Source organism: Colossoma macropomum, unplaced genomic scaffold, assembly GCF_904425465.1.
Source record: "Colossoma macropomum unplaced genomic scaffold, Colossoma_macropomum, whole genome shotgun sequence".
Taxonomy (NCBI): domain Eukaryota; kingdom Metazoa; phylum Chordata; class Actinopteri; order Characiformes; family Serrasalmidae; genus Colossoma; species Colossoma macropomum.
In genome coordinates, this window is record NW_023494791.1 from 22,172,998 (window position 1) to 22,199,664 (window position 26,667).

The following is a 26,667-nucleotide window of genomic DNA, read 5'->3' on the forward strand; positions in this document are numbered from 1 at the left end:
TCAGTGCCTTTCTTTGAAGTTCACTACTGATGGACCTCACCGTTACTGAGCACACTGACCACAGGCGAAAGCTCATACTGTCTACCGATTACTCTCAGTATTGAGCTTTAACAAACTAGATTCAGACCAGTGTGTTGGAAATGACCTCAGCACCAGTCCATGCGCTGTTTTCATTCATTCATCTATTCAGAAATATTAGCACAGTAATGTGGGGCAAAGCACTGTGCCCCAAATTAGTGGGTGGCACAGGCATTTTAAGTGAACAGGTTTTTTTTTGAAAACTAATGAGTGCTTTAGTCATATTTAACCAAGAATACTGAAATGTTAATGGCAAAAAAGCCAGTATGGCAGTACAAGCGTTTGCCCACAGCCCGAGCTTTCTCTGTCCCACAATATGTTTCCCTATAATGGGAAACCTGTGTTTTAGTTTGAATATGTCTTGTTAGGCAGGGGGTGGAAATCTCAGATGGTTTACTGCTCTGGTGGCTCTTGGAAGGCTGAGTTGGACTCCTCCTGGCTCTTGTCCATGCTCTGTTCGCAGGCTTTATCACCTGACGCTGTGTTGTCCTTGGGCCCTGTGGCTGCTGTGGAGGTGGCATCTATACTCTCATAGGCTTCCGATGTCCACTGGTAAGAACAAATGAAAGCACATAAAGTTAATAAGTACTGCATTCTATACTACTGTAAGTCTGATAAGTCATCACACTCTTATTGGCTGATAATGCTGTAATAATGTGGTTCTCTAGCTGTGCTAAGGGTGTGCTTGAGTAATCAAATACTCAGTTAACTGTTGCAGATGCCAGCATTCAAATGCTGAAATATTCACATTGTTGTTATGTTGCATCTAGTGTTGTAGACAAGACCGCTAGAGCCGAGTCTCAGTCAAGTCCTAGTCAAGGACTAGGACTAGGACCAGGAGTGGCTGAGACAGAGAGAAGACGAAGACCAGATTAAGATTTAAATAAAAAGATGATTAAGTACTATATAGCTTAAAACATTATTAATTATTATTATATTATAGTCTTGGAAGCAATGGTGAGAGTATTCTCTGTTCCTTCCTTCTTTAGAACATATTCAAAATCACCACCTAAAATCACAATGAGCATAAACTAAACGACATCCATTTTTATTATTAAATGAAAACATAGTAACAATAACATTCTGATCTGCTCACAGGGGATGTTTAAACTTTGGAGCCAATGAACATCAACTAACAAATAATACTCACTTCAGCCATCCTGGAGAGCGGCAATTAGATCCTTACAACAGATCTTATTTAAACATGTAACCTGTGGGCTGCATCCCCCCAGTGGGTCGTAGCGGTACTGCATTTTTTTAATGCATTCATTTGGTACAATATAAACATTTAACCAAACATATTTTTAAATATGGCATGCTAATTTTTGCAAAAATAAAACATTATATCTTGCTCACTGATTGTTCTGGCAAAATGCTAGATAGCTAGATAGATAGATGTTTATATTTTCAGTGCAACCATAGCCAAAATGAAGGAAATACAGCAGTGAATACGTAGTGTAAATTTCAATTTACGCTGTCACTTGGAGACAATATCTAATAGGTATCTAAACATGTCGAATAAAGCCAGAACTCCTCAGCTTTCCTCTCTTCAGCCTGGCATCCAACACTCTGTGGCTGCCAAATCAGCTAAGCTTGGTGAGTTAGAAAAAAATGATATGATCGATTAAATCAGCAGAAGATTTTCTGGTCAAGAGTCCAAATGAGATCGAAATCAGTGCAGTGCCTCTATTTGAGGTAACTGGAAGCTGAATTATTATTGAATACCGCGCTAGTTTACGATCTAAAGACCCGATTCGAGGACCACACTAGTTGCATCACTAAAAATAAATAAATATATAATAATACTGACCAAAGTCCTTTTTCTCTTCTCTATGGTTAACTGACTATCCATTCTTTAATGCTTATGGGTAATCCATATCACAATAAGCCTGAATATGCGTCCCTGCACTGCACCTGTGTGGCTCTGCTCGTGGAGCGGACGGACGGTCCCAGTGCAATGTTGACGGAGCTGGAGGATTGCGTGTCACTGGTGTTGCCTCCCTCAGCGGCGGATAGGCCAGAGATGACCAGACCGCTGGAGAAGCTGCGCTTGCCGAACAGCAGGCTTAGTGTGGAGCTGGAGGACGAGGCTTGGCTGGAGCGCTGCTGACCTGTGGGCAGAGGACCCGCTGTGGACAGACGGGGAACCTGTGAGAAGACGGAGGCGATGGAGGAGGTGTTGAAGGACAGCTGACTGTTGGAAAGGCGCTGCATCAGCCCAGGCCCCCCCGAGCCTGAGCCCTGCTGGCTGTCCAGGATGGGCCCAGAGCGGCTGGTGACAGGGGGCCGCTGGGCCTGAGGCTGAACTGAACGACTACGGTACTCCCGCCGGCCTGCAGGGGGAGAAGGGGCACAACAGACTGTGAAGTCTTTTGCAAGCTTTCTCTAGTTATACGATTTTATTTTAAAACATGTGGTGTGTGTATTTGCTGGGCTCGTATTGTCCACAATCGTACTGTCAAATATTTAAAAAAAAATATTAATAATTGATATATAATTAATAATTGTTGTATTACTGAATAATAGCATATACAATGTAAATTTATTATAGACACCAGAAAGCATTTTTGATGTTTTATTTAATGTTTCAAGTTGTTGGGAATAACTATTAATTATATAATTAACAATGTAATGTAATCTACATACAGTTGTATGCAAATTTTTGTCCAAATGACAAAGATATTTTATTGATTATTATATGAAAATAAGTAAACACAATCTCTGCAGCAAACTGTTTCAAAATGTTGCTGAATAGTTACATTATATTCAATTAGTGTAAAACAGAAAAAAACACTAATTGTGGCAAGTTTGGGAATCCTGCTAAGTCAGTACTTAGTAACACCTCCTTTGGCAAATCTCACAGCTTGCAAACGCCCTTTGTAGCAAGCTAAGAGTCTCCTATTTTTGTTAATTTGTCACACTTAAATGTTTTAGATCATTTAACTAATTTTAATATAAGATAAAGACAACACGAGTAAACACAAAATGCAGCTTTTACATGATCAGTGAAATTGAACCTAACAGTCAATTGAATTTGGTTAACTACTTGATTTAGTAGCTAAGGGGGCAAATACTTTTTTCACGTAGGGCCAGGTAGGGCTGAACAGCATTTCTCCTTTAATAAATAAAATCATCATTTAAAAAAAGCATTTTGTGTTTACTTAGGTTATCATTGTCTAATATTAGAAGTAGTTTGATGATGAAACATTCGAGTGTGACAAATATGCAAGAATATAAGAAAGAGGCAAATACTTTTTCACAGCACTGTATATAATTCCCCTTCATTGCCATTTCTTGCTCACATTTTAGACAGTGGAAATTCTGAGCTGGAAATGCTCTGATATCTTTTTATAGCCTCCTCTGCTTTGTTGGCATCCACTACTACTTTTCAGATCCTCAGTGAGGAACCCATGGTTGCTGAATGTTATCACAAGTTTTGAAGTGTCAGAGATTTTTAATACACCCTGGAATTGTTATCAGCTGACAACTGCTATCTGATGACAAGTTTTGACCTGCCTACCCAGTCCTAACCAGTCAATTAAGGCCTTATGAGTTAAATAAGCACTGAGACCTTACAGCTGAAAGTGTGTCCAATTTCTGTTTGTTAAGTCAATCAAACATAAAGTGCACTAACATTTTGCAGAAAGTAGTTTGTTGCAAAGGATATGTTTACTTCTTTTCACTTCAAAAATCAAAGTCATTTGGCCACACTGCCCAAATGTGTGCATAGAACTGTATAGTAATTTCATGTTCAAATTACATGCCTCAGATTTAAATCATTTTATGTAAGTCAGAATCCTATTAATATTACATAACACAGTAAAAAAAAAACTGGACGTATATTATTGAAAACAGTGATTTCAAACCGGACCTGTGCTGTGGTGCCTGGTCTGTGAGCTCCGCGGCCGGCCCTGGTGCATGCTAACGCTTTGGGAGGTGATGGAGTTATGGTTTTGACTGACGGAGGATCCGGCACAGTCCACATCCTCCATATTCACTCCACTGTTGCAGCTAGTCAGGTTGTCCTTCCTTACACTGAGGAAAAAGGAAAAAAAAGTCAAAGAAAAGAATAAGTGAAGCTGAGTTTTCTGAGATTTAGATCATATAACCCAGCTCATACCCACCGGAGCCACCTGGAGAATAGCCAGGTACGGATGCTCTCCAGGCTGAGCGGGCCACCCCAGATATTCCTCATCTGTTTGTGTGTGCCCATATAGGATGTGGTGAGAGGAGAGACGTACATGGGGTAGCCCAGCGGCTGGTCACAAGACGAGTTGATCATGTTGCGCAGAGCCTGTTTGGAGTTCTGGATGCTTCCGCGCTCCGGGTTGCGGTTGCGCAGGAAGATCAGTTCCTGCTGCTGCCCGGCCCAAAGGCCCCGCACACACTCTTTATTGATCTGAGGAATCATGAGGACAGGTAATTAAGCCAGACGCAATTTTGATCCTTTACTAAGGCATTGCACTCTGTTTGCACCTCTGCTATATAGGTCACATTAAAAGACATTCACAACTTGCAGCAATGCAACGTTTTCAGCAGTGGCACGTCTAGAGGATAGCACCAACTTCCTTACACGTTAGACTAGACCACCACGAAAAAATGTTTACCACTGAAGCTGGGTGTTCTGTTATTAGGTTATCAGTCCTGATTAGGCTTGGGTATCGGCTGTGTTCTTATTATTCCTAATTTCGATTCTATGCATGTGTTTATCTTCAAATGCCTCTACCAGGAGTGGTGAGACATGGTCTGCAGGGTTCTGAGAAGCTGTGTTAATGTGAATGAAAATGCTCCAGGAGTGTGAGTGCTTCTAGTGAACGATACCTGCTTCAAACAGCAAAAACAAAAACTCGCAAAAAAGAAAAACTCAGAAGAACAGAAGACTACACTCACTGCAAGGCACACAATTGGTCTCCATAACTTAAATGTAATTCTGACATTTAACCAAACAAATAGCACATCTAAACTATATCTAATAAATAACATAGCTCATCTATAGCTTTGTGATGGGCTCAGCCAAGGCACTTCAGCACAGCCAGGACCAAAAGGAAATCATTTAAAAAAGATTTTACACATTGTTTTAAGTGATAGGTTATTTACAAAAGCTATTTCCTGTAAATACTATAAATATTTTGTATGCTTCTTCCTTAAATGATATAAAGATGATTTGTGCTCTATAACTTTTTACAATTATTTTTAGTCATGGTCGGCTTCTGTGCTCCACTGGGGCCCCCTCACTAGAAACTCTCTGGACATGCCATTGGTCTTCAGAAGATAACAAGCAGTTTAAATGTCTGCAGCATGGAACAGTTTTAAAGAGGAGAAAGGAAAACAGCACAACCGCTACTTGTAATTATCTGTAATGCTTATGTTTCCCTGCGAGTACACATTCAGTGGAAAGAGTAACAGTGCATTCAAAGCCAAGAAAAAGGATAAACTCATGCAAACTTGAAACAGAATGTTCAAGACACCATAGAATGGTTATTTCTAAAAATGTAGACAAAAACAGTGTTATCAGTTCAGAGTATGCCACATTATGCACATACTAAACATTATGTGATACCACTATGGCATTTTAAAATAATTAGCAGCTTATCTGCCTAAATAGATTTGTTTTAGTGGTTTTACAAACTAATGTGCTGGAAGTGTAACCTTTGTGGCTGTATCGATCAGAAAAAACAAATATTGGATTGGACTCTAATATTAAAGGACTCTGACTGGAATCCTAATACACATGCATTACAGGTGCTATTTGGTGCATCTCTTACTTTAAGAGGAACACATTTTTCCTATCTAATGAGAGTGCAGCTAATTGTGCTATCTGACAGCTAAACAGCCAGACTTTCAATAATCTATTATGCTGCCTTTAAATAAACTTTTGCAGTGTGTGGTCCTGGAGGATAAGCATTGTATGTTTAAACCTTAATCTAATGCTACAGTCTATCAACAGAAGCACAGACAGAAGCTGCTCATGGCCTTACCTTGATGACTTTAAAGCTGAGGTAGCGTTTGTAAAGCATGATGATTTTGTACTCGTCAGTGCCGTCGTCCACCATGTGGCGCAGAGTGAGTAGGGTGTCCCGGCTGGACAGTACCGCTCTGCGCCACGCGGGGTCACTCTCGTCACAGATTACCAGACTGCTTCTGTACGTGCTGATGGCCTCATGCAACACAGCTGGCTCCTCCGTCTCCTCCAGGCTCGTGAAGTGGTCCTATAATTAATATGGGCACGGAGATTATATGGATGGATATTACTGAACTTTCTATTAGAAATTTAGAATAAATGCATTACAAAAAACACAGTCTATAGAGTAATACAGACTCTACACAGATGATATAGGAAGTTTTTACAAACTCAGCTTGTTTCTATCATTCACTTAATCAGGTTTATTAGGTGTGGCTGATAAATAATTATCATTAGCGAATCAATTAGCGAATATACAATTTTTCACTTGTGCCAGTATCAATCCAACTAGCAGTGTTTGTGAATCTGAAGTATAAGACCTCTAGTAATGCATTGCATCTATGTGGAAAAATGTTTGATTACCAGTTTTGGCTGCTGTCATGCCTTTCATTTTCCTCTCCCCTTCCCTCTTAGGACTACATTACACACATTTTTTCAACACTCAGTAAGCAGTTTTTTACCTGATGAAGCTTCAGACTCATCCGAACCGCAGGCGCTACCACCTTCTGCAGGAGATCCATATCAGCAAAAACCCACTCATCCTTGCTCGCGATGCGGAAATCTCCCTTAAACAATGTGTTAAATCCATACAGGAAGGATTCCAAGCTAAAAAGAAAACCACTGTGAGAGAAAACGATATGCTGATGGTGCCGTTTCATTACTACTCCTCTATAATAGTGCAGTGATTTTACTGTACAAATCTGCATGTTCAACCTCTCAGATAAACTAGGCAGTTAAAAGTTTTCTGTACTAAAGCATCAAGAATTCACCTGTTCGACATGTTATGCGATGCTGTGCCTAGTGCCCGCCTGCCCAGCACAGACAGAGCAAAACAAAGAGTGACCAGAGGAGAATCCTCATCACTGTCCACTGGCTGAGGACAAAGAACAGCTCATTCACTTCATTGCATGCAGCAGGTGGCCATTAAGAGTCTTTGCCACAAAAAAGTGTAAATATTTCAAAGCCCGTATAATCAGGATAACACATATCAAACATATTTTTACTTAAGATACTTTGCCAAACTACAATATTTGATCATTTACAACAACTGAATTTACCAGCAGTGCTACACAGAAAAATACTGTACCTTTCACAAGCTACAGTTATAAGCATTCCTGATTTATAACATACAAAGTCCTTTTTTTGTAGAAGACGTATAAACATTACTAAGTATAAATAAAACATGAAATAAAATAAAAAAGGAAATAAATAAGATTCTCTCACTTCCTCCATTTTGCTGGCACAGTATTGGATCCACTCTAGATAGACGTTGCAGTAGCTGGCCCTGGTGACTCCCTGCAGGCAGTGAACGTAGTCTTCGTCAATCTTCACACTGAACACAGCTGGGTCCCTCTCTATGTGGTGCCATTTACTGTAGGGCTGCAGGGCCTCCTGCATAGACTGCTCTTTAAGCCATGTCTGCAGCTTTGGGTTGATCACCAGATAGTAGATAATACTCTGAAGACAGAAATAATGGAAGACAAAGAGGTTCAGTGGTGTGCTAGAAGTGAGGAAGTCAGAAGCTAACGCAAGAAAACAGTTACTATATTGACAGGGAAAATCCTTGCATGGCATCTCTATATTTCACTAGTCAAGCCACTGTACTATTGTAAACTAGGTAACATGTTACAATAAGACTACAGTTATAAAGTGTTGATGAATGGTTTAAATGGTCATTCATTAGTTCACAAAAAAGGGCAACAGTGACCTGTTGCTTCCCAAATCGTGAGCCCACATTCATCTACACTATTAAACCTCATGGCTTGCTGGTTACTTATCTTTATTTGTCCTCTTCTTCTTCATATTCATCTTCATCACATGTTCATCAGATATAGCACTTTTTATTTGTGCGTTGTAACTGCTTATTAATAAGGTATTCATGACCTAATTAATAACCATTAATAAACTATTATTAACTCATGCATGGACCCTTTATACATAGTCCTATTGTAAAGTGTTACTGTATACTGTGACATACAGTCCCTAAAGCCATGGAGGTCTCTGCAAATCTTCTCATGAAGAATTTCCTTTTTAACTATTTTCCACATTTTAGAATCACAGTGAAGACATAAAAACTGAAATAACACGTACGGAATCAGGAAGTGACCACAAAAGAAATATTTTAGATCTTTTAAAGAAGCCACCTTCACAAGTGTTGTGTGCACTTGTGTTGATGGAGCTTTGCACAGTCTTGACACAATACCTTCAGGTAGTAAGTGATCAACAGCTTGCGTAGGTCATAAACCTGCAGCATGGTGGCAGCATTGTTTTCACTGATGCTGTAGCCCTCCAGGAGGTATTTTGTGGTGGTGACCTCCCAGGCCAGCCAGCGCAGGTTGAAGGCAGCGTTGCAGGAGAGCAGGTGAGGCAGGTGACCTGGCTCACAGCAGCAGCAGCCATCATCCTCCTCCACTCCTTCAGTGATGGCTTCTACCTCCCTCTGCTGACAGTATGTACCTGACAGAGAGAGATGGAGAGAAACATCCAGAGGTGACTTTACAAAACAAACAGATTACAGAAAGTGTCTCCGTACCAGCTGCCTTGACTTCCAAAAGGACGTCTGCTGAAAGGAAATTGTAACTTTGGGACTGAACAGAGTGGTTCAAACACTACAGTTTGCTTTGTGTGAAAAACAGACCTTACCCCTGAACTCCAGGCCCCTCAGCTGGAAAGTGACAAGGCCGTTGCCCACCTCGATGATGTGTACAAGGGCATTGAGGTAGTCTGAGGCCAGGATGAAGCAGTCCCCCATGCTAAAGTTCCCCCAGCGACCCAGCAGCAGATCCCCACAAAGAGAGTGCTGCAGTGACCGCGTCAGGTACTCATAGAAGATGGAGTTCAGATTGTTATCATCACAACCTGGAGGAAGCACAATGTCCTGTCATATTTTTGAAAGAAATCTCGAATATCAGACCAGGCATTAAGCATGAAACTAATCAAACACTGAGAAGTTATTCACCAGTCTCTTTGTCAACCTGAGACACCAGTCTGCTGTTGGAGTTGTCAATTCTCTTTGTGCTGAAAATGAGAGAAAAGGTGGAGTTTCACCACAGCAATGTCAAACAGTTACAATTCACCTAAAAAGAACATTCAATTTAAATAGGCAACACTATTATCTCAAATCCTCCCATTTACAGCTGCAACCTACATCAATAAGTCATAGGCAAGTGTCTGGCTTAGACTGTGCCACTCTGCTGTATGACATCACTGCTGGAAATAACTTAATCAACATTTAATTACAGACCCAGACACAGAATCCCAGGTGTACCCCAGGAACATCCTACAAGCTTGTATCTATATAAAACCACTACATCAAACCAGCCATTTACAAAGCATGAAAAAAAGGTTTCTAGAGGCCTCAGCACTGTCACTCGAGTACACAGCAAGCTAAAAGACATAATTCTGCAAAGAGCGCATGCATATTTCATGACCCTTGCTTGCAGAGACTCTTACTTGTAGTTCCTCTCCCAGAACTTGACGGGCCGTGGGTATGAGGTGATGAAGATAGCACTGCCCAGGAATGGGCTCAGTGGGGTGTAGAATAGTGTGGTGATTAACGTCTGTAGCAGCAGCATGGCGGAATCTGAACTCCTCCGTTAAGGAGAAACAAAACTTCTCCACTAATGTGAAAGAGGTAATGAGGAAGAACGATGCTAATGATCTGAGCACCTTCTAAAATAACTAATATTGTAAGCAAAATATTATTATATATATGCTACTGGGCAAAAAAGTTTTCACTGATAGTTCTGGCCTGGTCAGAGTCCAGATTTAATATAGAGAATATTTGGTCTCACATTAAACACAAACTAGCTCGACAGTTTGTTTTTGCAACTGTTTGAAGTCATCAGTGCTGAGTGAAAAAACAGAAAAATACAGACCCTTCTATCTGTAAAAGGTTGTCTGCACATTTACACACAAAGCTATATATAAATAAATAAATAAATATATATATATATATATATATATATGTATATAATAAAATGCAATTACGGTATTATTACTATTATTATAATGCTCCTGTATTCTATTTCTATAAGCTTCCTATATTACTATAGGCTTAAGCCTTTAAAAGTCACCAGCAGTAGCAGAGGCTTGATGTCATTCGATATGAATTATTTCTCACTTGTAGCTCATTGAAATTTTGTTGGTAACATTCAATGAGTACCAAGTTGGATTTGTATTTAAAGGCACAGAAATTTTGTTATAATTTGAATTTGATGAAAAGTTATTGTTGTGCAGTTTTAGTTTTGGAGAAAAGAAAAAACATTCTTTACATTCTTGCGACATTTCTGTCACTTCTTGACAATGAAACAAATGGGAAAAAGTAACTCACTATGTAGTTAAAGGAGAATTCTGACAATTTTTCTAAATTTCTGCATAATATAATAGTTAAATCTTTCACATGTAAATAAAGTCATTCAGAGTACTTTGAGGTGAAATGCACAATCCAGAGAAACTTACTCAGTCACAGTGGTTTACAGTGTTGGTGATAGGAACCAGACATCTGCCTCTAAAAGTACCTCACAGAATGTTATTACATAAAATGATAACAAATACATTGCTCAATTCCTGAGACAGTGTTTTACAACAGTTTTGAGATAAGCTTTCATGGCGGTTAAGCGTTACATGCAGGGTGTTGTAAGGCATAGTAGTGGCCAAAGAAAACTTATTTTTTCAGATTAATCACTATTTTACCATCATCAATATTACATATAAAACTTAGATGATATGTGTAGGTTGACTGGTGGTTTTGGATAGTAAATAAAATGGCTGTATTTGTGCTGTAGACACTGCTACACCTGGTTCCCCAGGTGTGAAGAAATTTGAGTCAATAAGTTTCTCTACATCACACCATTTAACATCCAACTACTCTGAATAACTCTTGTTTACATCTTAATTACTGAATTGTGCAGCAATTCTGAAAATGAATCAGTAAATCATTCCCCTTTTAAATATATAATTTCATAAATACATTTGATTAGTATAGCAAAATTAAAAGTAATGCTTCAGCTTCCAAGGTTAGCCCATTAAACTACAGGCATATTGTTCAGTTATACAGTAACTACTATATGTTATTCAGAAACCACTATGAAACTAATAAGTAAAATACATAGTTATGAGAGTGGGGAATTGAAGTGTGGGCCTACATGCAGCCTTTGAAGTTTAAGGGGTTATTTATTTCAAAGTAATAAATTAGTAATTGTTGTAGAGTATGAGCAATCACAGCTGAACCGACAGTAAAGATACGTGGGACAGCAAAGGGTTGGGCAAAGGCGTGAAATGCACTCCCCCATGCTATCTGCCAGGGAGCTATATACACCATAATGAAGTGTAGTTTGTGGAGAAGATCCCAGAGCTGGAACAAAAACAAAAATTCAGTGTGACTCACTGCAGTACAATGAACACTGTTATTTTGGGTTCAGCTATTACACACATTCTGAGCTGACTCTGCAGTAAAAGTGGATGAATATGATCACAGTCTACTACTTGGCAACAAAAGATATTGCTGATCTAATATACACAGTAACATTTATGGCATGAAGTCAACTACTACTCTACAAAAAAATGAAAAATAAAGTTTCAAGGGTGGCTTTGTCTAAAAGGCCTGTTAACTGTTTTTCCAAGAGAAATTAATAATATTGAACATTTATGTTAATTGCATCAGCTGGAACTATACTAATTATAACTACACTTTTTTGCTAAACTTTTTTATTTATGTCATCTTTTACGTTATTATTTATATATAATGGTAACAAAATGTAATTAAATTATATTACAGGCCTATAGTAGCCATTACCCTTTAGCTTTACACTTAATGCCTGTGCTGGATAAATGTACTATCTGTGCTGGTGGAACTCACCTTGTGGAAGACTATGGACATGAGGAAGAAGTTGAGCAAGAAGGTTTCGGATGCGCTGCTGTAGTCGAACTCAAAGAAGATGATGGTGAAGATGAGCGTGAGGAACTGGTAGCTGGGATTGCAGAAGGAAGTGCGCAGAAGCTTCATCCCAGCAACTGTCATCAACAAGACATCACAGCTGGAGCGAGACACAGACACCTGAGCCACTCAGGTGTAGGGGCAAGACACAGCCAAGCAAAGCACAGAGGAATCAGGAGGGGAGGGGAGCCTCTGACACAAGAGCTACCGCTAAAGACTGCTAGCAGTAGTACTGCTGTACCTGCGACAGCGATAACAAGGATGCAAACTGTCCAGTGAAAATCCAGCTTGAAGCTAACAAACAGTCTATAATGGCACTACAATTATTATCTGCCTTTGAGTAATACCCATATAAATAACAGAAATCACGAATGAGCCTCAGATATTTACTAATTCAATTTCAGATTTTTTTATCACCTCTATTCAGTCATAGGCATCATAAATAAAGGGATCTAATGCTCTGTTAAATTCAAACCCAACTCCAAAAAAGTTGGGACAGTAGGTAATCTTCAAACAAAAACAGTCCTTTATGAGCAAAGATGGATCAAGGTTTGTCACTTTGCAAAAAATGCATCAGCAAATAATGCAACAGTTTGAGAACAACGTTCGTTACAATTGCAATAATATTTAACGTATTTCACCATCCTCAATTCATAATTTCATCAAGAAATTCAGGGAATTTCTGTGTGTAGACCGAAAACCACAACTGAATTCCCATGAACTTCGATCCTTTAGACAGCATTGCATTAAAAAAACAAGACCTCTGGTATGGATATCACCACATGGGCTCTGGAATTCTTTGACAAACCATTGTCAATAAATTGTTCATCACTGCATGCACAAATGCAAGCTAAGACTATACTATGCACAGTGGAAGCCATATGTCAACAACAACCAGAAATGCTGCTGACTTCTCTGGGCTTGAGTTCATCTGACTGAGGCACAGTGGAAACATGTTTTGTGGTCTGATGCGTCAACCTTTTAGGTTGTCTATGGAAATAATGGACGCACTGTCCACTGGGCCAAAGCAGTAAAGAACTATCAAGATTTTTACCAGCGTAAATTTCAAAAGTCAGGGTCTTGGGGTATGTTATAGGGTAACTTGGACATCTGTGAAAGCACCATTCATCCTGAAAGATATATACATTTTATATATACTTTTTCAGGGATGTCCATGCTTTTTCAACATGATAACAGCAAGAAAAAAAACAAAGGGTAAACATCAAACACTGTTTTTTTGTACTGTCCCAACGTTTTTGAAATTGGGTTTTCAGTCATTACAGTTGTTCTGCAAGCTGTTCTTAACAAAGAAGTCTTGTTTTAGGTTAATTGCCTTATGCATTGTGTTGTAATAGACCCATAAAGGTTAGTTCTTTTGCTCGGATGATGACTAAGGCAAAATCTGCCATTGTTATTCTAATAGGTCTTGTCATTTCACAGTACAGGACTAACTTCCTTATTAGAAGTTCTGTGTTTAAGCTTTTTTTTCTTTACTTTATTGATTACTTTATTATTTCTGTCTAATGGGAGCTATAGCCAAGACAATTTCCTTATAATTAATACCTTGCTTATCCAGTAAAACTGATTCTGATCTAATTTAACTGAGGAGATATACGGTCTACTTCTGTCCAGATACTTACTGTATACCCAGCTTTTTCCTGTGGCTGAGGGCAAAGCCGTCATTGGTAAGAGCACTGAGGATGATTGCAGGGTACACAATGTACTTCTCAAAGCTCAAAAGTCCAACATAGAGCCGCTCAAACCACATCAACTGAGCATCCTCTGAAAACCAGCCAAAAGAGACACACAGTCAGGCATTTTTTTCTTTAAGCAACGGCGCTGGTTATAAAATGCAGACACACAAACTCGGCATGGTAAAGATTAACAAGTAACAAATTAGCAGAACATGAAATTCTTTGACTCACTTGTACAAGAGAAATTAAAAATCACAAGTGCACCGTAAGCCTGTCAAAGTATACTACATTATGTGACAGGTTACAGAACGTTAGAGGGTGATTCATACTGCAACAGACAGCACTCACCTGTGGGTTCAAACTGGGAGTACTCCTTACTCTTAAGTACAGGATGAGAGATCCACAGCCAGGGATGATGTTTCCGCAGCTGAGGGATCAGATAGTGGGTAACAAATCCCACAGTCGCTGCCAGGGCATACAGCACTATGGTGACAAAGGGCTGTGTTTAAAACACAGGGAAATATATTTAAATTTTTAGTAGCACTCAGAAAATTCAACCCAATCTCACAGGCACCATATTTTTATGACATCATGAGAACATGATGCTCTCTGAATACAAGTACACCATGACATGGTGTCTCCTGGCATGTTTTAGAACATGCGTTTATTATTTACGTAAGAAACATCAAAGTCAATATTTTGAAATCAGAGAAACTCACCCTTAAAGAGAGGAAGACTGTACTGGCAGTAACAGCAAAAGTCAAAACTGACGCAACACTGCAGACAACCAGATCTGAGAGCAAAATCTCTTTCTGTGAAAGAAAAATTAGCAGTGTAAGTTCCATTTACTGAGTTTTATGTAAATTATTCCAAATGGTCTTATCAGCCACGCTGTGTCTGCACTACATTACCAGCAGTGGTCCTCACCACTGAGCTTTTGAGCTTTTCTGGAAGAGGGTCCACATTATCTGTATCCACTTCCTCCACCTCACCGTCCCCCAGTGCTGGCATCAGTTTGGACTTAATCAAAGAGCTGAGACAGTGACAGAAAAAAAATCAGCATTTTAAATGAAGGTGAAATATCAGATTCTAGATAATAATCAAGTCTGAATGCCGGTAAACCACAATACTCATACAAAACTTGCTTACAATAGTATTGAGGGGTCGCTGCTTTGTCGACTCAGATGGTATGACAGGACCACCAGCAGGGCACAAAACCCAGAAAACAGAGCTGGGATGTGTTGCTCATCCCATGGTTCCTGAGGTTTTAAGATTTTGGAGATGAACAATTTATTGGTGTGCATGCAGACCATGCTGAAATGTCTTTACATTTTGCCATGTAAATCATAAAAAACTAAACTCAAATCTTGTAATACAGAAAGTAAGTCATATGTAAGTGTACTAAGAATATAATTCCTTTATGTAATCATGTAATTACATTTAAATACTTATGTTGTGTAAACTTATGTAAAATAGCAAAAACAGATCCCTAACACTTTTAACGGAATTCAGTCAGGGGTATATTCAATTAGGATTAAAACTTTTGCTAAACTTTGCAGATCAGCAACATGGCTAGACTGTTAAATGTGCACAAGTGAGTGACTTCCAAACCCATATGCACATGATTCTCAGATTATGTGGGTTTTCTTCAGACGGTATGTCACAGTCAGGGAAACCTGTGTTAGAGACAGTTTAAAATGTACTGTACTGTTGCCTAATACTTACTAATGCAGCGTAATAATCCAGAAAGCGAATAAAACATTACATGTACATATTATTTAATTTAATTTGGCAGGCTGTTTAAAATTAAATTGGTCCACTCTAGTTCTCTATCAGTCTTCTTTCCCAACACGGTGATTATCACCTCTAAAGCATCATCACTGGGTTTCATGTGAGTCATTGCTGAAATCTGAGTACATGATCCTATCGCCCAGGCCCACATGTGAGGAGGGTGAAACAGGTCTTGATTCAGAGTAAGACTGCTAAAGCTGCTGGATCTAGACACACCTCATCCAGCTCATGAAGGGTTTATAACCAGGTGATAAGCTGGACCAGGTGAGTTGGGGAAGGGGACTAGTTCAAACTGTGCAAAGCGGTGGGTCTGCAGAGTAGCAGGATGAAGCAACACTCGTTTATTTCGATCTATGGTCAGAGCAGACATGTCAAAGATGCTTATGACCTGAGCCAGTAGTAAAGTGAGTGTTCTTTGAGACCGGGAAAAATTTATATAGCAGTTACAATACACACTAAACCCAGGAAGTGAGAATTGTTCATTAAACAGCATTTATCCACACTCATAATTCTTTATACAGATATATAGTTTGTGTTCATGACAATATATCGTCACTGTCGGAACAAAACCTGATGTCGTCAAAATGGTAATTTTACAGGAGAAGGAAGAAACATTCTTAACTTGTAATGGAAGTAAATGTAACAAGTAAGTAACCAAATTTTGGATCATTTCTGTTTGTCTGTTCATGACATTTTAACACAATGTAATGGGTATCTGGAGTTTTTTCAAATTATGCAAACAAGTGGAGATGCATGAGTGAAACAGTTTTTTTTTAATCATACCTTCAGAGCACCAAAACAGAATCCATACAGTAAGGTTAACACCACCAGACTCCTCACTATACAGTAGACGGCTGAGCAGAGTCCAGTTGCAGCTAAGCAGAAAAAAAAACAATCATGACAACTTCCTTGCTTCATGTATAACTGTCACTGAGTTCTAGGAAATTGATACAAACCTGTCCCACCAAAAAGGTGCACGTCAATTTGCTCTAAAAAGTATATAACAAAGGTGTTGATCTGTGGGAGAAGGCCAAGAAGAAAGCTTATTGGGAAGCAGTATGTAAACCCTAAAAAGAACAAAAGAAAGTACAAATCAGATATGCATGAAAAACACTCACCACTATTCAAACATATGCATAGTCCAAAATACCTTCATCTTCCTCTCTTAATAGCAATAAGTAGCATTTAGTTTCACACCATTGCACTAAGCCTTCAACTGCCTACCTACCACAGTAATGTACTTCACCATGTAAATGTATCATGCTTTGCACTTCTGGCATAGTACGTACCAATCAGAATATCTTGCACAGTCTGGAGGGTGTCTGACATTACAATTGTAATGCCATATATGGTGGACACAGGAAGGTCTGGTCTTTTCAGCACAGACTCCAAAATCCAAATAAGGCCACAGAACATGCAGAAATATGCAGCTCGACTGTAGGCAACAATTTGATTATGTCCCTAAAAAAGAACAGCCATTAGAGGTTGTAAGTCCCAAGTGAACCACGCTAATCACTATATTCAGTGCTCTTCAGTGTGTTTCTGTGGAACTCACATGAATAGGTGAAGCTGCATCAGGCTGAACGCTCTGCAAAATACCAGCATTTTTAGCCTAAAGTGAAACACCAGGTTGATATGTACTAAAAAAGATTAAAACACCAACTACACTACCTTCAGTAAAGAGTACTGACAGCTAGCAATGACGAGGCAGAACTGGAAAACCCAAAAGTCTTTGAAACAGCCCTGGTTCAGGAGTACAAACCCTAGAAAAGCCACTAGGAATGCTAAGAACACTGCAACCATGTTCTCCTTCACATCCTGATTCCTGCAAAAGAATGAAAATGCTTATTTACGTTTCAGATGATACATGTGCAAGTTATTCTAAAACAGCTTTTTTTCTCACCTGTCTAGTAGTGCCTGCAAGGTTAACCGATCATATAAGATATTAACCCATTTCCCAGGAAAAACTTTGAGCTTATAGTAGAGTTTGCGAGAGGGCTTTTCCTGAGTAGTCGTGTCAGAGGATTCGTCAAGAGAGTCCTCCTCCTGCAGGTAAATGATATAACCACACTAAAATCAATTTATTTCATATCGTGTCTAATCATAGACAACCTGCTTTTCAGTCTTAACTGTTAAAAAATTAGCTTTCCAGCCTTCCAGTCTATTTTATGTTACCCTGTTTAGTGAATGGCCTCTAGAGAAGCTGGAAAGGGAGACTACTTGCCTGGAAGATCTCTGGGTGGGTCTGCCTGGGACGGAGCCGGTGAGCTGGAATGATGCGACGCTGGAATGGGCAGTCAGAGTGCCCACCTGCTAACCCATCCTGGCACTCAGAGTTTGAAGATGTGGAGAGAAGATCACTAACAGAGCAACGATAACAATAAATATGCACTTTAAATGTTATTTGTTTTACTAAAACAGTCTCAATCTGTTCAAATTTTGCTTTTAAGTACTGAATAATAGCATTAGCATTTTAGGATGGGTTCCATGACATATGAGACTTTCCAGGCTTTCCATCATACCATATGTTGCCTGTGATGAGTTCAGCTCCAAGAGGTAAATTTAATGCTCTTTCATTGTACAGCTTTCGAGGTCTGTCCCCTGAAAAACAGTCACATATTTCTTATTAAGTTCCTCATTTAAACAGTAACACCAGAGCAACAGGTTTGTCATTTTGAACCTCTTGAACTCCGGACTTATAATTCAGTTATCAACATTAAGACCTGTATTTCATCAACTACTAATAAAATAAATAATATGAATGTTATGTAGTTCTGAGAGTGAGGAACTGAAGTGGGGATCCACATACTGACCCTTTTTGGTTAGCACTTGTCACTTACTGTGGACTGTGTGAAAGGTATATGCTTCCTCTTTGGATGTTGCTTCTGGTCTACAAATGACCTGCAGCATGGAGCTTTCTGACTGGGAGGTCTGAGAGGGCAGAGAGTCATAATCTGGATCCCTCTCCTTATCAGTCTGAGGACTGGAAAAGTAGAGAGAAAATTCTCACAACCACAACCATATGAATCACATTATTGCATAATTCCATAATTGCAGTTATTTCATATGATCATAATTATTTGAGATGATCACCATTTTTTAAGCTAACTCCAAACCTATTCCACATACATCAGATTTCACAGTCTTATTATGCTACAACAAACAAAATGTGAACTGGGTACGTTGCCTAAAGGCAAATACATTCATTGCATAATACATGCATTTACTGTGACACGTCATGGGTCTTATGAAAACAAAACTGTTGCTGCAAACAATGCAACCATAAATTAATGTGATCTGTCTGCACGTTCATCTGTTTACTACTAAATATAAATGCATCATATTCTGGTTACTGTGTTATCATCCCTCCACAATCCTATAATAACAATTATATTCAACAGAATCTATGTCTGTGTAGTTTATTTCTATCAGTCTCTCTCATCTATATTCAGTTATTAACCTTAGGATGTGTTAGTCATGATACACTATAAATTATTCAGTGCAAAACCAAAAATAGAAGTTATGTAGCTATGAGAGTGAGAAATTTTACAGCCATGGAACTGGTGAAAATTTTAGCAAAATAGTCAATAAGCCCATGAATAAGCAACAATAAAAACCCCACACAGAAGTCCACATATATGTAACATATAAATAACGTATCTTGTTCAGCTCTTCAAATGAGCAGTTAAAAATCTTTCCTGCTAAGAATCTATAATTCCTACCTATCGGGAGAGACTATAGGAATCAGTTTCTCTGGAATGGTGCACAGTGTGTCTGTAGCCAGGCTGTTCGGAGGGTTTGGATGGTCCTGCTGTCCAGCCATATCTCCGTTTTCTAAGATTTTCACAGCCACCTTAGCTTCCTCTGAAGAGAACACAAACAGTTATCCGTTCATATTACACCACAACGAGGCAGTATAAATACTGTACATAATTACTGCTGTAAACAAAAAAACAAGAGAAAATATCCTCATCTTCAAAGAATCTTTGTCAAGAAATAAAGAGAGGAATAAAGACTTAAAATGTCCCATTTATTTTAGAATGTTAGCATTCAGAATGATAGGACAAAATGGATTAAATATAATACTGGAATCTTCTCATTTATATTTCATTTTTTAATTTGACCTGATCCATCACTTCCTGTTTCACTGATGTGTAAATATGTGGTGACAATTTCAGTCTTCTCCATCAACAAGTTGAAGTCCAGAGAGCATGGAATAAAATATTGTTATCCTTCAGAAATCAATCAATGGGTAAATGCCTGGAAAACCTCAATTCTACTATAAGAGAAATAATAAAGACATTTTAAGCAGCTGGAGATGTGATGCCCTTAAAACAGCAAATATGTATTTGGCCCCAATTACAGAGCTGCATCTTGGGGTTATGATTAGATGTCAGCACCATGCCAACAAGCAGGAAGGCTTGCCATAAGAACGCTTACTCTCATCAAACAACAAATGTAAGCACTAGAGTTTGCTTAACATTATTGGAAAATGGTTGCTATAGTCAGAATAGACCTAGACAGAAGCTTTCGGCCACCTCGTGGTGTTGGCACAAAAAGAGGGATAAAACAAAGCATCTCAACTGTGACATATGATGGTGACTCTGTGCTTGCAGGCTGTGATTTGCTTCCAACTGTCTTGAAAACTTTTTTAAGATACACGGTATCACAAATTTCACAAAGTACCAGGACATTCTGGAGTGAAATACTGCTCGTATTTGCCTTACTGGCAAGAGCTAAAGCTGACTTGACTTTGGATAATTCTGCACCAAAGCATTCTTTCAGACCTACAAAAACTGGCTGACTAACCACAGCATCAGGCTTTACAATGTAGCTGCCAGTTTCCCAAATTAAGCCCCACTAATAACCTACACTCATGGAGGAATGTAGAGATATTCAAGGAGGAGTATACTTGGATCCTTCTGTTCTCCCAGCTCATCAAACATTGCAGCAGAAGGATCAATGCCGATATTTTAGCAAAGTGAGGATGCACAAAATGTAAATTTCAGGCATGAGGAGTGGTCTCAAAATAAGATTATATAATTTTTTACGGTGCTGAGCAGAGATAACATCTTTGATTAAATGAAATGTATTAATTTTGTGACTAGATGTGTGAAGAAAGACTCAGGTATGACATTCCAATCACACTGGGGTGACCATGCCCAGAAAAAAAAATATTTACCATCTTTTTTGGCTTTCTCATCCTCCTTCGATCCATCCTCTGCCTGCCTCCCTCCACCACCCCTGGTACTGCTAATGGATTCCAATAGTGAAACAAACTCCACAAAGTTGGACTCATTGGGCAGCTGGCCTTCTTTGGCCTCCAGGTCTGACTTAGAGGAGGTCATAGTTTGTGCCTTGTCTTTGCACCTATTTCCAATGAGGACAGCATCCCTTCCGCTGTCGATGCTGAGTCCTCTTACATGCGTCCTTCCTCCTGGCCCGACCCTTCCGAAACCAGAAGGGATTTGCAGGAATCCTTCAGTGTCTGACTTCAGCTCGGTCGGGTCGTTTACATCCGGATGGGAGCGCACATCAATGCCAGAGGAGCTGTTGTAAGTCAGCTGGGGACTTGGGTTCTCCAACTCGTGTTCATTGGACGAAGCTTCCTGGCCTTCCTGGGTGGGATTGGATCCAATTGGCTCATTAGAATCATGGCTTTCACGGTCCACAGACTGTTGCTGAGCATGTTTCTCGCTAGGAATGGGCTCATCTTCTTTTCTTTCTTTGGCACTTACCTCATGCTCCTCCTCCTCTTCATGGGGTGAATCAAAGGTAATGACAGGGATTTTGACAGGACAGTCTCCCCCGGCCACTTCCTGCTGGGCGAGGTGAGACTGAGCAGACTCCAAGATGCTGAGCTTGACCGACTCCTGCAGCTCGGCCGCTGTCTGTGGGTCACAGCTCATGGTGATGATGATCTTCACTGTGTCACTCTCGTCAAGATGATCCGATGGGCCTGAGTTGTCCACCAGCACCACAGCGATTTCGTCCGAGCAGTAAGTCTCCTCTGGCTTCTCTTGCTCCTCATCTTCTCGGGTGAGCTCTGGAGATGAGCTGTTGTTGTTGGGGTCCACAGTTGGTGCTTTTTCTTTGTTGGCCTCCTCATCGCTCTCCTCCTCGCTGCCAGCAGAAGGAGGCAGGCCTTCATCAGCTGTATCCAGATGAGTCTGCTGCCTCTGCTCTCTTTGCAAGAGAGGTGCCGACTGGTCAGTGTTCGGGCTGAATGCCTCTTCCGGGGTCAGTCTCTCTTCAGCCTCTCTTCTTTCTTTGGACCTCTTTTGAGAGGAAGTGTCATCTGGGCCTGCAAAAGCCACACAGGAGACCTTTCAATAGTTTCATTGTTGTTACTGAGTAGTAACCTAGTAATTACTGGATAATAGGCCTAAAATAATAACTGAGTAATAAGCCTAGAGTTTAAGGGGTTGATTGATGGACATTGCTAGGAAAGAACTCAGGGCAAAGCTAGATAAAAAATAGTACTAGAACTTCATAATATGATTTGTCATATTGCAACATTACTGTACTGAGTTACCAAATAAAGAAACCACTTAGTTCTGATCATTTTCACAACATTCCCCCCAATCTATCCCAGACATTATTAATGGATGCCACACTAGCTAGTCTACTGTATATATTTCATTTCACTCCATACTGCCAGTCACTTGTACTGTTCAGTGCCAGTGCTTTAATATCTTATTACTTGTAGTCTGTATGTGCAATACCCTTCTCGTATGCACCTTCCTTTCCTATTGCCCCCTGTGTACTTCTTTTTTATCTTTTTATCTGTATCAGTATGCTGCTGTAGTATAAGAATGTCGGTATTCTGAGTGCCCTGTATTCTGAATACAAATGACAATAAACCTTACAACCTTATCTCAAATCTCAAATCACTACACTGACTTGGTACATATACTGGCGTGTATGGAAGTCTTTTTTCACTCCTCTGTCTACTGCTACACACATTTAGACAGAAACAGCTCTCAAGAAACCATCTCTGCGCTGAAAAAATGGGGGCTATATTAAAAATAAATTCATTAGAACTGTTTCTGTTTCAGCGTATCAAAAGCGTATTTCAGAAACGCATGTCAGATCTAAAACCTCTCAAAACGGCTAGAAATTTGTCATGTTCTAGAAGACTTCACAGATGAAAGTAAAACCAGCCTTCACTGCAGAAGAAATGTAAAATAAACATTGGGAACTTTCAGAAGCTGACACACTTTGATCAAATATAGTTCTATAAATATGGTTGTTTCATACCTTCTGTGTTCTTGGAGTCATCCTTTGGGCACTCCTGCAATTTCATCAAGATAAATAAAACAAACAGAGCTTAAAGTTTTCCACAGACCTGTATTAGAGCTTGTATTGAACAGTATATTCAATAGTAAAACTTTCAAAGAATGATGAAACCATAGACCACTAACCCCAATCAGTCCAGGGTCTGTTTCAGTCTGTTTCACTGTGACTTGGATTACTGGACTTGGCCTGTTTCTTGTCAGTACTGTCATGGCAACACTATCAGGCACTGTGCTGCTCTTTCTGAAAAAGAAAAGTTAGTCCTGAAGTGTAACAATGTACAATGTGACTGAGAAAGACAAGAAAAGAACTGAAGTTTCAGATTGGCCTAAAGATATGGCCAAAAGTATGCAGACACCCCTTCTAATTATTTGTGTATTTCAGCCACACCCATTAGACCCATAACAGGTGTATAAAATCAAGCACATGCCAGGCAATCTCCAGAAACACTTCCAGTAGCATAAGTCGTACTGAAGAGTTCAGCAACTTTGAATGTGGCATAGGATAATATCTTTGCCAAAGTCAGTTCATGAAATTCCTGTTCTGCTAGATCTGCCCCAGTCCACCATATGTGCTATTACTGTAAAACAGAAGAGTCTCCGAACATCAATAGCTCAGCAACGAAGCAGTAGACCACACAAACTTACAGAGTGGGGCTGAAGTGCATAACACATAAAATCACCTGTCCTCTGTTGCATCACTCACTACAGAGTTCCAAACTCTCTCTGGAGCAATTTCTTTTTGGCCTAGCAGCTGCACACAAGCCTGAAATCACTATGAGCAATGCCAAGCATCTGCTAAATAGTGAAAAGCATGCCACTTGGACTTGAAGAATCAGGCTTCATTGATGGTAAAAAAAAAAAGTCTGATGGTAAAATCTGTGTTTAGCGAATGCCAAGAGAATGCTACCTACTGGAATGCATAGTGTCAACAGTAATGTTTGGCAGAGGAGGGATAATGGTTTAGGGCTGTTTTTCAGGGTCTGGGTTTGGCCCATTAGCTCCAGTGAAGGGTAATGTTAATGCTACAGCATACAAAGACATTTTAGACAATCATAAGCTTCCAACTTTGTGCCAACAGTTTGGGAAAGGTCCTTTGCTATTCCAGCAATATTGTGCCCCCTGTGCAAAAAGTGAGGTTCATAAAGACATGGTTTGATGAGTTTGGTGTGGAGGAACTCCAGCCATCTGCACAGAGCCCTAACCTCAATCCCACTCAACACTTTTGGGATTGACTAGAATGTTGATTGCAAGCCATGCCTTCTTGTCCAACATCAGTGCCTGACTCTGAATGGGCATAAATTCCCACAGACACACTCCAAAATCTTGTGGAAAACCTTCACAGAAGAGTGAGGACTGTTATAGCTACAGAGGGGCTGGGGGGGGGCGATTCCACATTAATGCTTGTGGTTTCGAAACGGGATGTCCAAAAAGCTCATATAGATGCGATGCTCAGGTGTCCACATACTTTCAGCAGAAGTTCATCAGCAGCAGTATTCACAACAAGAAGAAATCTTGGCGGCTATGTCTTTGTGTGCATGTGTAGTAATGGTGTTTCATTATTTATGAGCAAACAAACATACATAAATAAATAAATAATGGATCTTTTTCCCACAAGAGGAGCTGTACTGTTGTGTCTTACCTCAGGCTGGCTGGCAGGCAGGAGTCAGAGGCATTACTTTTCTTGTCTACGCCTTTGCTGATGTCAGACACACTATTCCGGGCCACAATGTCGCCTTCATCAAACATCACATGAAGGCGATAGTTCACCATCTTAATGAGGATGAAGAAGACTGTCACCGAGGCGCAGTATATACTGAGGGCCAAAGTAGTGGGTGGTAGAGCCTGAGTAAGAGGGGGAAGAGAAAACACATTCACACAGATATACACATCTGAAATGCAATACTTCGAAACGTCAGTTCAAGTAGGTGCCCTTAGGAAAGCAACTCCCAAAGACAATGTCACAAACATGAACTGAAGGCACTTTCAAGAGGGCCTTTAGATAAACTGTCTTGATTATATATTTTGTATTTAGGTTTTCTTTTTAGTAATACAAAGGAATGCACCTTAGAAGCTAAACACGCCAGATATATGGTAAAGAAAAGTGTGATTTTAGTTCATGTCCAGTAGAGGCATAGAAAATATGGACATGTAGTAGTTTTAGTATCACCAGATTTGCCTAGTGGTGCCCACCTTTCAAAGCATTTGTTAATGAATTACTGTTGTATTGCTTCCAAAAAGTGGCTCAGGAAATCAGCCCTTCTGTATTACAAATCGTGATTTTTGCATTGCTAAACATTAAAAAGAGTTAAGTGTATCTGAACTGGACTGGCTTATTTAAATGGACCATATAAACTGTCAGATTTTATGCACAAAAACACTGAGCTTGTGCTCTCATCTTAGAGACATGGGTTAATATGCTGTAGAAGAAAAAAGAAAGGAAAGGAAAGAAAAGAAAAAAATACATGTATGTGTTCATTTACTAACTATGCAAAACAAAAAATAAATTGATAAATTTAAAAACAATAAAAAACGCACACTCTATTTAGTTTGTTTGTCTTTAAGAAAAAAAAAACAGTGTATTTGTAATTCCCTTTAGGAGGACCGTGCAACGAAAATATGCTGTACAAAATAAATAAATAAACAAAGTCTTTTCAAGTGTATGTGTACGGTCCTTTGGGAGAACTGCGCAAAGCAAATACGTTATAAAACAACAAGGAAAAAAACAATGAATTCTATTTAGTCTTTAAGTCTTTTCAAGTTCGCTGGTAATGCCCTTTGGGAGAACAGTGTGAACACATGTGCTGCTCAGCTCTAAAGCTGCCTGGCTGCAGTGGTAGCTTAGGCTCCACCATCCGTCCATCCATCTATCACCTGCACACAGCATGCAGAGGAATAATGCGCCAATGCCAGACTGCTGCCAGTCCAGCAGCTCCGGTCAGGCCCCGGGAACACTGAGTACAGCACACACTGTTAGCTATATACTAAAAAATATCCTTGGCTTAGTCCTACATCGCTTAAGATGAATGACAGCTGAGGCTAACGGCTGACTCATTTTCATGTCCCACCTCAGTGTACGACGCACACCCGTCGACCTGAGCACGCACGCTAACGTCCCCGTTACTCACCAAATGCAGAGACAGAGGCAACACCAGCAAGAAGAGCCATAGGTAAAGGTGGCAGGAATTGTTGAATTTATTCTGGTCCGGGTCATGGTACCATCCCCCGGTCAGTGAAGCCCACACCCCTTGTCGTAGCGTATGTACCACTTGTGAGCCCATGTTTTTTTGTAGGCTAACGCTAAAAACGAGTCATGCTGTGGAAGACCGCCGAACCGCCCTCAGTCTCTCTACCCCTCTCTCCGAGGCTTTCCCCGGGATGTTACATCTTCACGGCTAACGTTAACAACCACGCAGGGCTTCAAAACACCTTTGCTGCTCGTCCTCCTGATCCTACAGGCCATTATAAAATGAATGGTGTTCTGCGGAATACGCGCTGCTCAACAGCAGCATCTTCCACACCAGCAGCCAGTCAGCCATGCGGGAAAGCAGGTGCGGGTACAGTAGCGTTATGGGGGTTTTTTTACCACCCGTATTCCGACAAGCCCCGCCCCCTCGCTACGATTGGCTACAAGGAGACGGACAACTTTCAGCAGCTTAGGCCGCTCTACCAAAATAGCACAATCTGGGT

The 26,667-nt window shown here is 40.0% G+C and overlaps 1 protein-coding gene across 1 annotated transcript; it reads right to left on the reverse strand.

Moving 5' to 3' along the window:
• Window positions 1-462: 462 nt before the first annotated feature.
• Window positions 463-26,523, reverse strand: pcnx2 (pecanex 2). The gene is given in 34 exon segments (XM_036573573.1): window positions 463-627; window positions 1,993-2,411; window positions 3,950-4,113; window positions 4,203-4,477; window positions 6,057-6,287; window positions 6,721-6,865; window positions 7,030-7,133; window positions 7,484-7,717; window positions 8,463-8,716; window positions 8,903-9,118; window positions 9,219-9,277; window positions 9,713-9,842; window positions 11,507-11,615; window positions 12,120-12,297; window positions 13,838-13,979; window positions 14,240-14,390; window positions 14,611-14,703; window positions 14,819-14,924; window positions 15,041-15,150; window positions 16,466-16,557; window positions 16,639-16,749; window positions 16,972-17,143; window positions 17,238-17,270; window positions 17,354-17,507; window positions 17,586-17,728; window positions 17,907-18,042; window positions 18,205-18,283; window positions 18,523-18,665; window positions 19,405-19,546; window positions 20,865-21,986; window positions 22,943-22,976; window positions 23,107-23,221; window positions 24,620-24,822; window positions 26,106-26,523. Coding segments are annotated over 34 exon segments (6,117 nt in total). The 5' UTR covers window positions 26,259-26,523.
• Between the last annotated feature and the right edge of the window lie 144 nt (window positions 26,524-26,667).